The sequence below is a fragment of the Lutra lutra genome, chromosome 15, assembly GCF_902655055.1.
Source record: "Lutra lutra chromosome 15, mLutLut1.2, whole genome shotgun sequence".
Taxonomy (NCBI): domain Eukaryota; kingdom Metazoa; phylum Chordata; class Mammalia; order Carnivora; family Mustelidae; genus Lutra; species Lutra lutra.
In genome coordinates, this window is record NC_062292.1 from 3,635,222 (window position 1) to 3,649,408 (window position 14,187).

The 14,187-nt window shown below is 50.4% G+C and overlaps 1 protein-coding gene across 3 annotated transcripts; it reads left to right on the top strand.

The window, feature by feature from the left end:
- The first annotated feature begins 280 nt into the window (after nt 1-280).
- Nucleotides 281-13,898, top strand: METTL13 (methyltransferase 13, eEF1A lysine and N-terminal methyltransferase). 3 transcript variants are annotated; one of them, XM_047704726.1, is made up of 8 exons: nt 283-675; nt 2,058-2,817; nt 4,097-4,296; nt 5,875-6,070; nt 6,894-7,061; nt 8,771-8,986; nt 11,404-11,535; nt 12,789-13,898. In XM_047704726.1, the coding sequence occupies exons 1-8, from the start codon at nt 523-525 to the stop codon at nt 13,061-13,063; spliced, it is 2,100 nt and encodes a 699-aa protein (XP_047560682.1). In that variant the 5' UTR covers nt 283-522; the 3' UTR covers nt 13,064-13,898. The 3 variants fall into 3 exon arrangements, with proteins under 3 accessions (XP_047560683.1, XP_047560682.1, XP_047560684.1); XM_047704728.1 differs by having other exon boundaries at nt 284-675; nt 2,058-2,357; nt 4,105-4,296; XM_047704727.1 differs by lacking the exon at nt 8,771-8,986 and having other exon boundaries at nt 281-675.
- Nucleotides 13,899-14,187: the final 289 nt, after the last annotated feature.

Sequence of the window (14,187 nt, forward strand, 5' to 3'; positions counted from 1 at the left end):
TGCCCTCTCCCGGCGCTCGGACGCAATCCCGCAGACGCCGCCGCGGGGTGTCTTCCGCCCGGACTCGGGCCCTTGGCCCCGCCCCCTGCTGCCGCGCGCGTATCCACGCTCGGCGCCTGCGACGCCGCCGCCGGTAGCGCGTCTCGGCCAATGAGGTGCCAGGAGCGAAAGACTGGCCAATGAGACGCCGGGAGGGTCGGGCGGCCGGCCAATCGCGACGCCTGGCACCCGGATATGATTGCGGGTTCTGGAGGCCCGCGGTGAGGGAGTGTCGTGGGCTCGGCACGTGGGGCTGGGGCTGGGAGCCGGGAGCGCGGGTGACCGTGGCTCGGTTTCCGTGTCCCGCGCGTGGGGCCTGCGTGTCAGCGTCACCCCTCTGGGGTCGAGCGGGGGCTCAGTCCGTGCGGCTCTCCGTGCGGGCCGAATTCCGCCGCCGGGCGCCGGCGCGTGTGCAAGCGCAGCCCATGGTCCCTCAGGGGGCGAGCCGGAGGGTCGCGGAGACGCGGCGCGGACGGTGACAGCATGAACCTCCTACCCAAGAGCTCCCGGGAGTTCGGCTCCGCGGAGTACTGGGAGAAGTTCTTCCAGCTGCGGGGGAAGCGGGCTTTCGAGTGGTACGGAAGCTACCTGGAGCTGTGCGGGGTGCTGCACAAGTACATGAAGCCCCGGGAGAAGGTGAGCGCGCCCGGCGTGCGCTCGGAGCGTGGGCGCCGAGGACCGTCCCGCCGCCCGTGGCGGGAGGCGACGGGCCGCGTCTCACGGCGGCCGCCTGGGCCCGCGTCTCCGGACTCTGGGCGTCCCCGCGGCTCAGAGGCAGCTCTGAAACGTCCTGTGCAAGGTTTCGGGGTGGGCGACCTGCTGCCCCAGCCCCTCCCTGAGTTAGTCATCGCCCGGGAAGAGTGACCGCAGTAGTGACCCTGGCTGTCGCCTCCCGGGGCCGCGGGCGCGTTTCCGTCACGGCGCACCGGTGTGGAGTCGGCGGTCCCCGTGGCTTTCCTGACGCCGAGTGCGCCGGCGGGGGCTGTGGCCGGCCGCGGCACTTCCGGCCTGCGCTGCGCTGGCGATCGGGAGCCGGAAGGCACGTCCCGGGGTGCCCGGGGCCAAGCTGAGCGCGGGGGGCTGGGGGCAGACGAGGTGTGCGCGGGGTGGGGCCGAAAGAAGGGCGGGAAGGTGACTGGTGGGGGGCGCGCCGATTGCGGGGCTGCGCGGGTGCCGCGTGCGCTCCTTCCGCGGCCGGGACCTCGTCACGACTGCGCGAGGCTCCTGCCTGGGTTGTGGTGGAAGCGGCGGCTCTGAGCGCCGGTGTCTCGCCGCACATCGTGGGCAGGGAGTGCTCCCGTGGGAGCTGAGACTCAGCCCCATCAGGGCAAGACTTGGGCTCTTCCCACCAGGCTTTTCCAGGGAGGGGACGCTGGGGCGGCATTTCGAGGGCTGGGTGCACGACTGCTGTGCAGAGAGGGGGGCAGCAGCTTGTGTTTCAGGTTTGGCTTTACGACATACCGGAATAAAGGCCGAGGTGTGGCTCAGTCGACTCCGTGCTAGATTCTTGAGTTCAGCTCAGGTCTTGGTCTCTGGGTTGTGAGTTCAAGTCCCTCCTTGGCCTCCGTGCTGGGGCTGGAGCCACCTTAAACCGAAGGAGCAAAGAATACCGTGAGGTGGACCCGAAGGCATGAGTGGATTATGGTTCTGTCACAACTAGGTTTTAATAGCCAAAGAAGAGTTGTGACCTGACCGTATTTAGATTCTGTGTCTTCCTATCACTTCTTGAGTAATTGGTGGTTGCTTCAGGGGGGACAACCAGGATTAGCTTGTTTGTGTAGTACAGATAGCCTATTTTCCCATAGCTTGCATCGTGTGGCTGAATGTGGTTTTCACCGATGAGTTTCCCTAAGCCGGTTTCTAGATGGAACCTGGAATCGCCTCGGTAAGGCTGTCTCCCAACAATAGCATCTGCACCGCCTGGAAACTTACCAGCCACGGGAGATCTGATTCCTGGAAGTATCTGCAGGTCATTCCTTTGCCTTGACCACCTTCATCTTGTTGGTTTTTCCCCTCAGGTGCTGGTGATTGGGTGCGGTAACTCGGAGCTAAGTGAGCAGCTGTATGATGTGGGCTATTTGGATATAGTGAACATTGACATCAGTGAGGTGGTCATCAAGCAAATGAAGGAACGCAATGCCAGCCGACGGCCCCAGATGAGCTTCTTGAAGATGGACATGACACAGATGGAGTTTCCTGATGCTTCGTTCCAGGTGGTGTTGGACAAGGGCACCCTGGACGCTGTCCTGACAGACGAGGAGGAGAAGACCCTGCACCAAGTGGACAGGATGCTGGCTGAGGTTGGCCGTGTCCTGCAGGTGGGCGGTCGCTACCTCTGCATCTCCCTGGCTCAGGCTCACATCCTGAAGAAAGCAGTGGGTCACTTCTCTCGGGAGGGGTGGATGGTGAGGGTACACCAGGTGGCCAGCAGCCAGGACCGGGTGCTGGAAGCAGAGCCTCGGTTCTCCCTACCTGTCTTTGCCTTCATCATGACCAAGTTCAGGCCGGTCCCTGGCTCTGCCCTTCAGATCTTTGAGCTGTGTGCTCAGGAGCAGGGCAAGCCTGTGCGGCTGGAGAGTGCCGAGCGGCTGGCTGAGGCGGTGCGTGAGCGGCAGCAGTATGCCTGGCTGTGCAGCCAGCTGTACCGCAAGGCCGGGCTGGGGAGTGTATCTCTGGACTTGTGCGATGGGGACACGGGGGAGCCACGCTACACCCTCCACGTGGTGGACAGCCCCACTGTGAAACCATCGCGGGACAATCATTTTGCCATTTTCATCAGTGAGTTGGGATTGCTCCCTCTCTTCCCTGGAGGGGCTGGCTTATAGGGGCTGGGGCTCTGGTGGATGGGTACGCCGTGGCCGGTTTATCTTGCAGGGGGTGGCACTTCAAGGAGTTAGACTCTCCCGGGCATGAGGGAGGGGGAGAGGCAGCTGCCCGGCCACCTGCTTAAGAGTTGAGGCTTATTTCTTCACACCTTCCATTGCAAAGGCTTGGTAGAGTGTGAGAAAGGGTTTGGTCGGGAGGAGAGAGAGAGGCAACAGGCATAAATTTAGGTAAGTCTCACAGTGTAGCGAGTTACTTTGTACCACGGAAGCAGCAGAGTCAGCTCCGTAGCCTGTGAGCTGCATGGCTTGGGGAGAGCTGCTGTACTTCTCTGCCGAACTTAGGGAGATAGTACAGAGTAGTAGCTAAACAAGCCACTGTTGGGTTCCAGTTCTAGCTCAGTCCCTTCCTCGTGGTGTGACCTTGGACATTCCTTTTCTTTCTGTGCCTGAGTTTCCTCATCTATAAAGGGAGGTTGTTAACTGTCGTGTAGGTGTGAGAGGTGTAAAGTCTCTTCGAGTGGTGCTCGCACGTGGTGAGTGCTTGGAAAACAGAAATGGCATGAGTGAAGGGTGTAAATAATACCAGATTTACCTCAGTAATGGTGAAAAGAAATAGGATGACAAAGTGCTTTCAGAAGTAGGAAATTCTAGACAAAGGCAAGTTGTTGAAATTCTCACCCTGGTAACTTGCTGACAAGTCAGCTGTTTTCCCGAGTATTCCATAATCCTGCCTGTCCACCTGTGGGAACAAAGAGTGTAGTTGACACAGGCATGGGGTATGGGGCTTGACTGCCTGGGTTCGAACCCCAGCTTCCCCATTTACGAATTGTGTGAATTTGGGCAAATAATTCCACTTCTGTGTCTCAATGTCCTCGTTTATGAAATAGGAATAATAATACCACCTGCATCTTAGCCGTTGTGAAGATTCAGTTAGTTTCTGTTTGTACGCTTCTTGGAATAACGCTTAGCATGTAATAAGTGTTAGTATTATTGCTATTTTTTTTGGACTAGGTACCCGCCTCTCTCCCTTACATGGTCACATGGGCCCTACCATGTGTCTGATGGCTGCTTTGCTCTGGGCATTGTGCACTAGGGAATTGACAGCCCTCAGTGGGTCATAGTTGGAAGGGATGCTGGGACTTCACTGGGGCTGACTCTGTGCCATGTAGGTTATATTGGTTGGGTCTTGAACACTCTTCCCTGGACTCTGTGTCACCAAGTGCTCTTTCCAGTCCCCCAGGGTCGTGAGACCGAGTGGCTCTTTGGCATGGAAGAGGGTCGGAAGCAGCTGGCGGCCAGTGCAGGCTTCAGGAGGCTGATCACAGTGGCCCTCCACCGAGGCCAGCGGTACGAGGGCATGGACAGCATCCAGGCCGAGCTGTCAGCCAGAGTCATGGAGTTGGCTCCCGCCGGGATGCCTGCCCAGCAGCAGGTAATACAGCTGTGGCAGCAGCTTTCACGGATCTCTAGAGAAGTCATATTAGCAGCCACATAGGCAGAGGGTGACTTGGAAGGAGCTAGGACAAGGGTGTGTGCCCCTGGTCTATTCCTGGAGGGCATGTCAGCAGCTCAGAACTAAGTGGGCAGTACTTCGGTTCTCTTGACTCCAGGCAGTGAGAGGAGGGAGAGGGGTTGCTATTTGGAGTCTTGCAGTAGCGTGTATGTTTGTGGGGCCTCTGAGACTCCACACAGAAATGAAATGCTCTCCACCTTCCAGGCTCTAGCTCTTTATACTGTGGGTTGTTCAGACTCTGTTTCTCCTTATCTCCTTTTGTGTCTTTTGCTTCTTAGAACCATCATTATCTGAGTGTAGAATGAAAAAGAGGCAAAACAGTTCAGATGAGTTTTCGGGATATTAGCGTTGCTGGCCTGGCATTTTCCTGGGAAGGAAACAAGGTTTTTGCTGACATTGTCTGTCTTACTCCATCCTGCTCTGACAGGGTCATTGATAGCTGAGTGCCTTACAGGTGCTTTAGCCATGGCAGGTAGGAAAGCCAAGGTCCTTAGGGGCTTGTTGCTGTGGTAGCACATGTGGAAAGATAAACCTAGACTCCCCGGTTCTAGCCTGTGGTTCTGCCCACTACACTGTCTTGTGTTTGCAGATGAATGTGTGTTTGATTGGGGTTGGTGTCCCTCAAAGAGATGGAGATCCTGTGGGGAGTGCCGGTGTCTCTGCACAGCCAGGGTTTCCTGGTGATTATTAAATACTCTTGGAAGTCTTTAAAAGAAATGGAAGTAAAGATTGAGAAGGGAAATGGAAAAGTCTAGAGGGAAAATGTGTTTTTCTCCTGTTAAGAAAAATGGGGAAAAAGATGAGAATAATTGGAGGGAGAGAGTTCGCCAAACTTAGAATGGTTGGTTTCTCTCTGGATTTGTTCTCAGATTTCCTTTTCTCATAGTTCCCTGCGGAAGGTTCCCTCTAGGTTTTATGGAAAGTCCTTTGAGCATTCCTAAGGAGAAACTCATGTTTTTCTGAGGGAGAAACCTTGCATTTTACTGAGGGTTTGGGGGATCTTTATGGGTTTAATTGGTTTTCCAAAGAGTGAATTAAACCTTTTGTGATCTCTTAAAAGGCCCCAGGAAAGTTCCTTTCTTTTTTTCTTTTTTCTTTTTTTTTTTTAAATAACAGCTTTCTTAGTTTTTTTTTTTTTTTTTTAAGATTTTATTTATTTATTTGACAGAGAGAGAGATCACAAGTAGGCGGAGAGGGGGCAGGCAGAGAGAGAGAGGAGGAGGAGGAAGCAGGCTCCCCACTGAGCAGAGACCCCAATGTGGGGCTCAAGCCCAGGACCCTGAGATCATGACTTGAGCCGAAGGTAGAGGCTTAACCCACTGAGCCACCCAGGCACCCCTCAGGAAAGTTTCTTACTAGAATGGCAAATCTTGGAAGTTCTTGGTGTCCTGAACCTTGGTATGGGGATTCCTCATACACACACAAAGGGAAAAGATGATCATTTCTCATGTTTCTTAATTAAGCTGGTGTTTGACCACATCTCTGTTATACCTTCAGGTGCCCTTTCTGTCTGTGGGTGGGGACATCGGGGTCCGGACTGTTCAGCACCAAGGCTGCAGTCCCTTGAGTGGCAGCTACGTGGTCGAGGATGTGCAGGGGGATGACAAGCACTACTTCCGGCGGCTCATCTTCCTCAGCAACAGGAATGTGGTGCAGTCTGAAGCCAGGTTGCTGAAGGATGTGTCTCACAGAGGTGAGGTGTCATCCGCACACTGGTGGGACCCAAGTGGACATGGCCTGGACTCTCCATTCAGGGTGGCCAGAGGTACCTGTGATCAGAGGCACACGGCTCTGTGAGTTTTCCTGTTACCATCTGGGCTCTGCTGTAAACGGCAGTAAACAGAGTGGAGGTGTATGTTATTCTTCAGTGAAGCCCGGGTCTCAGATGATAAGGGGCTGGGGTGGTGCTTTACCACACAGATGTGGTTATCACTTTAATGCCTTCAGTTTGGAGGCTGTCTGTTTGGTAAGGGGCTCCATATGCGTCTGTATTATATTAATTCAGTAAACTTCTGTGAGGTGAGCCGGAAAAGTTCCGGGTGCAGGTGGCCCCCACCTCCTCCGTACTGCCGGCCTCTGGGATAGGTTTCAGAAGGGCTTTGGAGTTGGCGGGTACCTCACAGGTCGCCTAGTCTGGTGCTGTTCAGTAGAACTCTCTGCATTGGAGGGAATGTTTAATGTCCGCTTAGTTGCCCAATACGGTAACCACTGACCATGTGTGCCTCCCGAGCACATGGAATGTGGCTGCTGCGAGTAAGGCGCTGAAACGTTAACATTTTCAAATTGTAATTTATGTTCAGTGGCCACAAGTGGCTAGTGGCTATGGTATTGGACGGTGTAGATCTAGGCCATGTCCTCTAGGATCCTTTCCATTTCCTTAAAGTAGGCTCCAAGCCCGGGGGTGTGGGTTCTTGGGTCGGATCTGTCTCGCTACAGCACAGTGCTGCTGGTATGGCTTGCTTTCCCTGGACTAGCGCACTCAGCATAGGACCTCATCATCTCTGTCTTTCATTTAGCCCAGAAGAAACGGAAGAAGGACAGGAGGAAGCAGCGGGCTGATGACACTCCAGAGGACCTCCCTGCAGCCCCAGGGCGGCCCGTTGACAAGACTTACCTGTGCTGTGAGCACCACAAAGCAATGATCGCCGGCCTTGCCCTGCTCAGAAACCCGGAGCTGCTCCTAGGTGAGGGGGACGCCGGTGCCTTCCACAGGGGTGGGGTGTGGACGATTACAGCTGTCTTGTGGTGTGAGCACAGCAATGACAGACCAACAAACGTACATATATTCCTAGTTTTCTCCTTCCCAGTCTTCTTTTAAGTTAATAAATGGCCAGTAACTTTTCCCTCAGACTCAGATTGTAATCTCAAAATGACTGCATGTGTGGGTGTCTAACTTTTTTCTTTTATTCATTTATTTAAAATATTAAAGTTGGGGGGGAGGGTGACTGGGTGATGGACATTGGGGAGGGTATGTGCTATGGTGAGTGCTCTGAATTGTGTTAAGACTGATGATTCACAGACCCACACCTCTGAAACAAATAATACTTTGTATGTTAAAAATAAAATCAATATATTACTGTTAACATGTTAATAACATAAATAATATAATTATTAATAATATTGATAATGTAATTATCAATAATATTGACAATTAATATAATAATAATGTTGATAAAATGTATGCAGTGAGCTACAGAAAGTACACAGATTTTAAGATGTTCAGTTTATTGAGTGTTTGCATGTGTCTACCCATGTAACCAGATGGAACATTTAAAAATCATGACTCCAGAAATTCCTGTGCACTTGGAAAGAAATTTTTGCTTTCAGTACTGCATTATTTGAGCACCAGATGCAATTCTTTCTCGAATTTCTATTTACATTAAGAAATCTATTTTTTTTTTTTTTAAAGATTTTATTTATTTATTTGACAGAGAGAGATCACAAGCAGGCAGAGAGGCAGGCAGAGAGGGAGGAGGAAGCAGGCTCCCTGCTGAGCAGAAAGCCCGATGTGGGGCTCGAACCCAGGACCTGGGATCATGACCTGAGCCGAAGGCAGCGGCTTAACCCACTGAGCCACCCAGGCGCCCCAAGAAATCTATTATTATTGGTAGAACAGTCATAGGCTTATTACTAATAAGTAATTACTTTGGATCTGACCACAGTAGCAAAAATGTTCACTTTTCTGTCTAGGCTTTTAACTGTTCACCTAAAGACCTGAGGATGTCTTATGAAACACCCTATGCTCTTGGCTTATCTTGGTGTTGCTGTATGTCCCTAGAGTCTCAGTTCTTAGGTTTAATCCTTGGATATCAATCCTAATTTAATGTCTCCTTCCGGTGATTCTTGTTTCTTGTCTTCTTCTGTCTGCCTATGGTTGCTGAGCTTTCTCTATACTTAGGACTAGGATTTGGGCCTTTGTTTTCCTATGATTTCTGGAATTTGGGTGGAATGCCTTATTTGGCTGATGTGTCTGAGAGGGCACCTGTGGCCTTTGAGGTGAAAGCTGGGCAGAGGGCATTGCATCTACACTGCCTTGTAGAGCGAGATGTTGGCCATTGTTCCTCCCAGTTCCTAGGGGAAGTCTGATCATGCTTATGGTGGGGACTCTTGGTATGATATCAGCTGAGAGCTTTGGGATCTTTAAGGCTCTGTAATAATAACACACTGGTTCAGCTTCTGGATGTAGTAGAGGAAGGATTGTGAGGCCAAGGTTGAGTTTTTAGATGTCAGATTGGCCCCTAAATTTCTGGGATGAGACAGAGAGGCTGGGCCTCTAAATCTTGTATCCCCTGGGCAGAGCCAATAATCCAGCTCCCTCCTTAGCCCTCCCCAAGGCTAGTACAAAACTTTCAGTGAGCAGATTGTCAAATGATTCTTTATTCCTTTATTGCAGAGACCCCACTGGCATTGTTGGTAGTAGGCCTAGGTGGGGGCAGCCTCCCTCTTTTTGTCCATGATCATTTCCCGAAGTCCTGCATTGATGCTGTGGAGATCGACCCCTGCATGTTGGAAGTGGCCACCCAGTGGTTTGGCTTCTCCCAGAGCGATCGGATGAAGGTCCATATTGCAGATGGCCTGGACTATATTACCAGCCTGGCGGGAAGAGAAGGTACTACAGCTTTTGGAGAATTTGGAGGGGTGTTGGGAGAAGAGTCCTCAAAGTCAGCAGACCTGCACGGACCTCTAGGCTTCATGTATGACAATTAATCTTGTCCCTGTCTTTCGCCCGTTGATTTGTTCTTCATTGGTTGATGTACTGATTCAGTAAATCTCGAGTGCCAGCCACGTCCTCAGCACTGAGCTGGGCGGTTGGGATACAGCAACAAGGAAAATCGACCATGTCTGCCCTTGGGGTGCTAACGGATCAGTGGGCTTTTCTCCTGGTTCTCTTCTGACTCTGTGTCCTTGCCACTTCCTCATCATCCCAAGGAACCCCTAAGGTGTGTAGCTGGATGAGGAAAAGGGGAAGAAAAGTTGGGGTGTGTGTGGGGAGTTGTTTATTCAGTCTTTCAGCTGGGGGTGAAGCAGAGAGAGAGCCAGACAGCATGCATGTAGATCAGTGCTTGTACCCCTGGAGGCGTCGGGCTGTGTCTGCAGACGTGTCATTGGCCCTTGTAAGCACAGGTGAGGGTGCTTCTGGCAGCAAGTGAGTAGAGACCAGAGATCCTGCTTAACATCCTGCCATGCACGGGACAGCCCCCCCCCGACAGAATTATCTGTCCCCAGTGTCAGTGGTGCTGAGGCTGAGAATCGCTAAAGCAGAGGCTGCTCAGCGGGGTTGTAGTGGCCCTGCTGTGCTGCAGTTAAGGCTCCATTTTGCTCTCATGTTTCCTACCTCAGACTTAGGACAAAGCATATTAATGTTCTGCAATAGCTCCTGTGCTCCTTTTGCCACGTTATATGTAGGCTCCTGGGGGCTGGTCCTTCCCGGAGTGTGGGTCCCTCAGGGAGAAGTCAGCCAGGTTGGTTCTGTCTTCAGTGAACCTGGGAGCTCGAGCCACACATCCTTCCTGGTCTGTCTGTTCCATACCTCATCCTCTGGTTCTCACTGGATCAGAGCATCTCCCAGTTAGGGTGTGGCAGAGCAGGGTGCCTGGGGTGAGTATTTTGGTGCTGGGATAGACAGATGGTGCAGGAATTTTAATTGCAAGCTGAACTTTCTATGAAGTGTATCTAAGTCTATCAGAGCTTTACAGGTTACCTCTCTGAGGCTGGGGCCCGTGTGGGGACCCGGGCCCTACATAGCTAGTACGTGGGAAATCTTTGAAACTGCTCAAGGCTCATGGCAGGCACTCAGTCTGTGATGTGTGGCCATCGTTACTGCCTGTCAGTCAGTTTTGAAGAGCCTGGCAATCGTCTCTAACAAGCAAGGTTGTTAGAGGGCTCAGTGCTATAGATGTGAGCCGTGGTTGTCCTTGGACTTCGATGAGCCACCGTGTTCTGCTCTCTAAGAAACCAAAACGAGATCTGTGCCATGCCCGGTAATGGGCATGCAGTAGTCCTAAGTCAGTATTTATTAATTATTGAACAACCATTATCGTGGTCTCAAAGTTCGCTGCAAGTCCGGAGCATTGCAGGTCATCCCTGTAAAAACTTGTTTCCATTAGAGAAAGGGAAGCATCTCACGCATCATCCGTTCTTTCTCACCCAGGTAGCAAGATCTTTTTTCTTGAGCCCTCAGTTATTCAAGTACTAGAAAAAATACACTAACTTTAATTTGATAACATTTTCCCCTGCAACCACTTGCTAGGTCAGTCCTTAAAGGCTTAGGCAGCTGCTTTGCGTAAATCAATAGTTCTTAACTCTGCCTGTATTTTGAATTACCTGGGATTAAAGAAAAATACTTGAGGCTTCCTGTCTCCCCTCCTACCTGTTCCTTCCCACACCAGGGTTTTTGACTCGGGTGGTCAGGAATGGAGCCCGGGTTCTTCCAAGTATTTCAAATATCCTGAGGTGACCCTAAGGTTCTGCTGGGATTGAAAATTACTGGTACAGATGGACTCTTAACCAAGTAGCAATGATGCTAGTGTGGACCCCATGAATATGTGTGCTTATGGAAGGGGCTTTTATTTTTTTTATTTTTTAAAGATTTTGTTTATTTATTTGACAGATAGAGAGATCACAGGTAGGCAGAGAGGCAGGCAGAGAGAGAGGGGGAAGCAGGCTTTCTGCCGAGCAGAGATCCCCAAGCCTGATTCGGGGATCGATCCCAGGACCCTGAGATCATGACCTGAGCCGAAGGCAGAGGCCTAACCCACTGAGCCACCGAGGCGTCTCTGGAAGGTGCTTTTAATGTGGAGGAAAAGATCAGGTCAAAGCCCTGGCTATCATGTGGGGTACTTACAGCGGAACCCTGAGTGACAGCGACTCCCCTGGACAGTGACATCAGTGCCCTTACAGACAAGCCATGGCGTCCATGTCATCCTTCTGACGTAGCCGCCTGCGGCCACCACAGGTCACAGGGCACGTGTGGTGTAGGAACGTAGATGGTGTTAGACAAAGACTTGCTTGCCTCTCTTTTCCCAGCTCGGCCCCACTACAATGTCGTCATGTTTGATGTTGACAGCAAGGACCCAACACTGGGAATGAGTTGCCCACCACCAGCTTTTGTGGACCAGCCTTTCCTGCAAAAGGTCAAAAGCATCTTGACTCCTGAAGGTAGGAAGTACAAAAGGTTGGGGGGGAGGTGGGATGGGGCCTTTAAAAATTGTTTTCTTTTTAACAAAAAGTGTGCATAAGTGTGTAGCTTAATGAATTTTCCCAAAGTGAACACATCCGTTTACTCTGAAAACACAGAACACTTGGAGCCCACCAGAGGGTCCACCCCTTACCTCTTCCTGTGACTCCTCCTCTCAAGGAGAACCCCATCCTAACTTCAGTCAGTACTGCTTAGTTTTGCCCATTTTTGTTCTTTGTGTAAATGGAATCTTATGGAACATACTGTTTGTTTTCTTTCACCAAACATGATCTTTGTGAGATTTATCCATAGTGTTGTGTTTACGTTGTTATTTTTATTGTTGTGTAGTGTCATTGTGTGTCTGTACCGCATTTGTTTCTCCAATCTGCTGTGCTGTTGGATTATTTCCTACTTGAGGCTTTTATAAGCAGTATTGACATCGACATTCCAGTAGGTGCCTTTCAGTGAAATGCATTTGCAGGTCTGTCAGGCATGTAGGTGGGGTTGCAATTACTGAATCAGAGTTTACTTGTAAGCTGGGGTGTCCTAGATGTTGCCAAACAGTTTTACCGTGTGCAGCAATTCACATCTCCCCCAGCATGGTCATGCCAGCTACCATCTGATTTCTTTCCATGGGGGCTGGCCCAGACATTGTGCTGTTTTGTCGTCATAGCAGCCCATTTTCAAATAAGGAAACTGAAGTAAGGAAACTTTGCCAAGGTGGCACAAGGTAACAAGCTGTGGCGCCAACGTTTCTTGGAAGCTAGAGCTCTTAGACCTTACGTTGACAGCCTCCCAGATGTTTTGGTTTGGTGTCAGGTACTTGGGTGAACATAGATTTTGGGAACCTTCATTGTTATAGGTCAAGGTAACCTTGGCCCTCTTCCTGGCTGCTAAACACCCCAAAGTGTATATGTCAAGAGTGTGACACCCCTGTGGAGTTGGTACATTTTTTTCTTGGAGTATTAATTACTTCTTAAAGCATTTCTTTGGGAAACTGAGGCAAGGAGAATGGCAAAGTAATTTGTTGCCAGCACAGAAGAGCAAGAAATTAGCTTGACGTTTTCTCATCGTTCACATATTCCTGCCTTCATACGCAGTGTGCTCTCTGCAGACTCACTGCAGCTGGGTTTTCTTAGGCCACCAGCAGGAATCGGTCTGTTCTCAGAGCTGAACCTTGTCTCCAACATGTCCCCGATCTGCCAGACATGACTGTTTCCTTCCTACCCTGTAGGTGTCTTTATCCTCAACCTTGTGTGCCGGGACTTGGGGCTGAAGGACTCAGTTCTGACGGGGCTCAAAGAGGTCTTCCCTCTCCTGTATGTGCGGCGAATTGAGGGTGAAGTAAATGAGATCCTGTTCTGCCAGCTGCGCCCGGAGCAGAAACTTGCCACGCCAGAGGTCTTGGAAATGGCCCAGGCCTTGGAGCAGACCCTGAGGAAGCCTGGGAGGGGCTGGGATGACACGTATGTACTGTCAGATATGCTCAAGACCGTGAAGATTGTGTGACTGCTGGGCTGGGAAGTCTGCTCCGCTTCCTGCCACACTGACCTTGGTCTCCTAGCCTTCCAGAGATTGAAGAATTATAACGCACAGTATTTTTTAAGCCTCGCATTTTTCTTGGTTTCATACTCCACCTTAGTGGGGTTGCCTGAAGATCTGGGGAAATAGAAAATGTCCTTCCCATACTGTCCTCTTTAGTACCACTTGGGTTGATTCCCTCTGCTTCTTCTCCTGTGTCCTTGAGTAGGATTCCCTGCTGGAGCCCCCAGCAGATGCTGATGCCTTAATGACTGTACACCGAGCTCCTTAGGATGGAAGACGATCAAATTTGATCGCTGGTTTGCTTTTGCTTTACCTTCCTATTGGTTCTGTAGGAATGATCTCAAGTGAGATAACAGCTTTCTATGCCAAAAGACTATAAAAAGAGTAGGATTTCCATAGATGTGAGACAGATTTGAGAAAACATCTAATCCACTCTGTCTTTCTCCAGATGGAACCGCTGCGGACATGATTCCAAGTGGTAAAAACATGCTAACCCACTCTAACAACTTTTCTCAGCTACCCAAACCTTGTAGCCTAAGGTTTTTGTTCTGTTCTCAGTGGAAGGGATGGATGTAAGTGGCCCCATTATTGCATGTCAGAGACAGCTGACTGAAGTCTCCAGAGCTGGTCTACTCTCCATTGACTGACGTGTGGGACCCAGCACAAAGACTGTGATGGCTATAAAGATGGTTAAGATTGGCCAGAAAACATGGATTAGTAATAAAAATGAGCATGTTCCGGTAACTTTGATTCACGTACACTATCTCATTTAATGAAATAAAGGAATGTTAAGCCAAAACTACATCTAACCTCAAATCTCATTTGAGCCAGCAGCATCAGTCCTATCTACCCATTTATCGAAACTGTAAAAGCAGCTCAGTAAACAGTAAAACCTTAAAACAGTAAAAGTAAACTTTTACTGAACAGTAAAAGTTCAGAGATTGGCTTGAATTTCATCTCTCCTAATTATGCCAAAGCTGACTTAATGAGCAGTGCCATGGGAAGTAAGCATTATCACCATACACCATCCCAACTTACTTTACAGGCCCTTTCTTTTTTTTTTTTTTTTTTTTTTAAAGATTTTATTT

What these genes read in the sequence shown, in the direction of transcription:
- METTL13 (XM_047704726.1), top strand. Translation starts at nt 523, where the DNA reads ATGAACCTCCTACCCAAGAGCTCCCGGGAGTTCGGCTCCGCGGAGTAC. An exon ending in GGATGCCTGCCCAGCAGCAG is followed by an intron (nt 4,297 to 5,874) that starts GTAATACAGCTG and finishes TTATACCTTCAG; the next exon opens with GTGCCCTTTCTGTCTGTGGG. An exon ending in AAGCATCTTGACTCCTGAAG is followed by an intron (nt 11,536 to 12,788) that starts GTAGGAAGTACA and finishes CCTACCCTGTAG; the next exon opens with GTGTCTTTATCCTCAACCTT.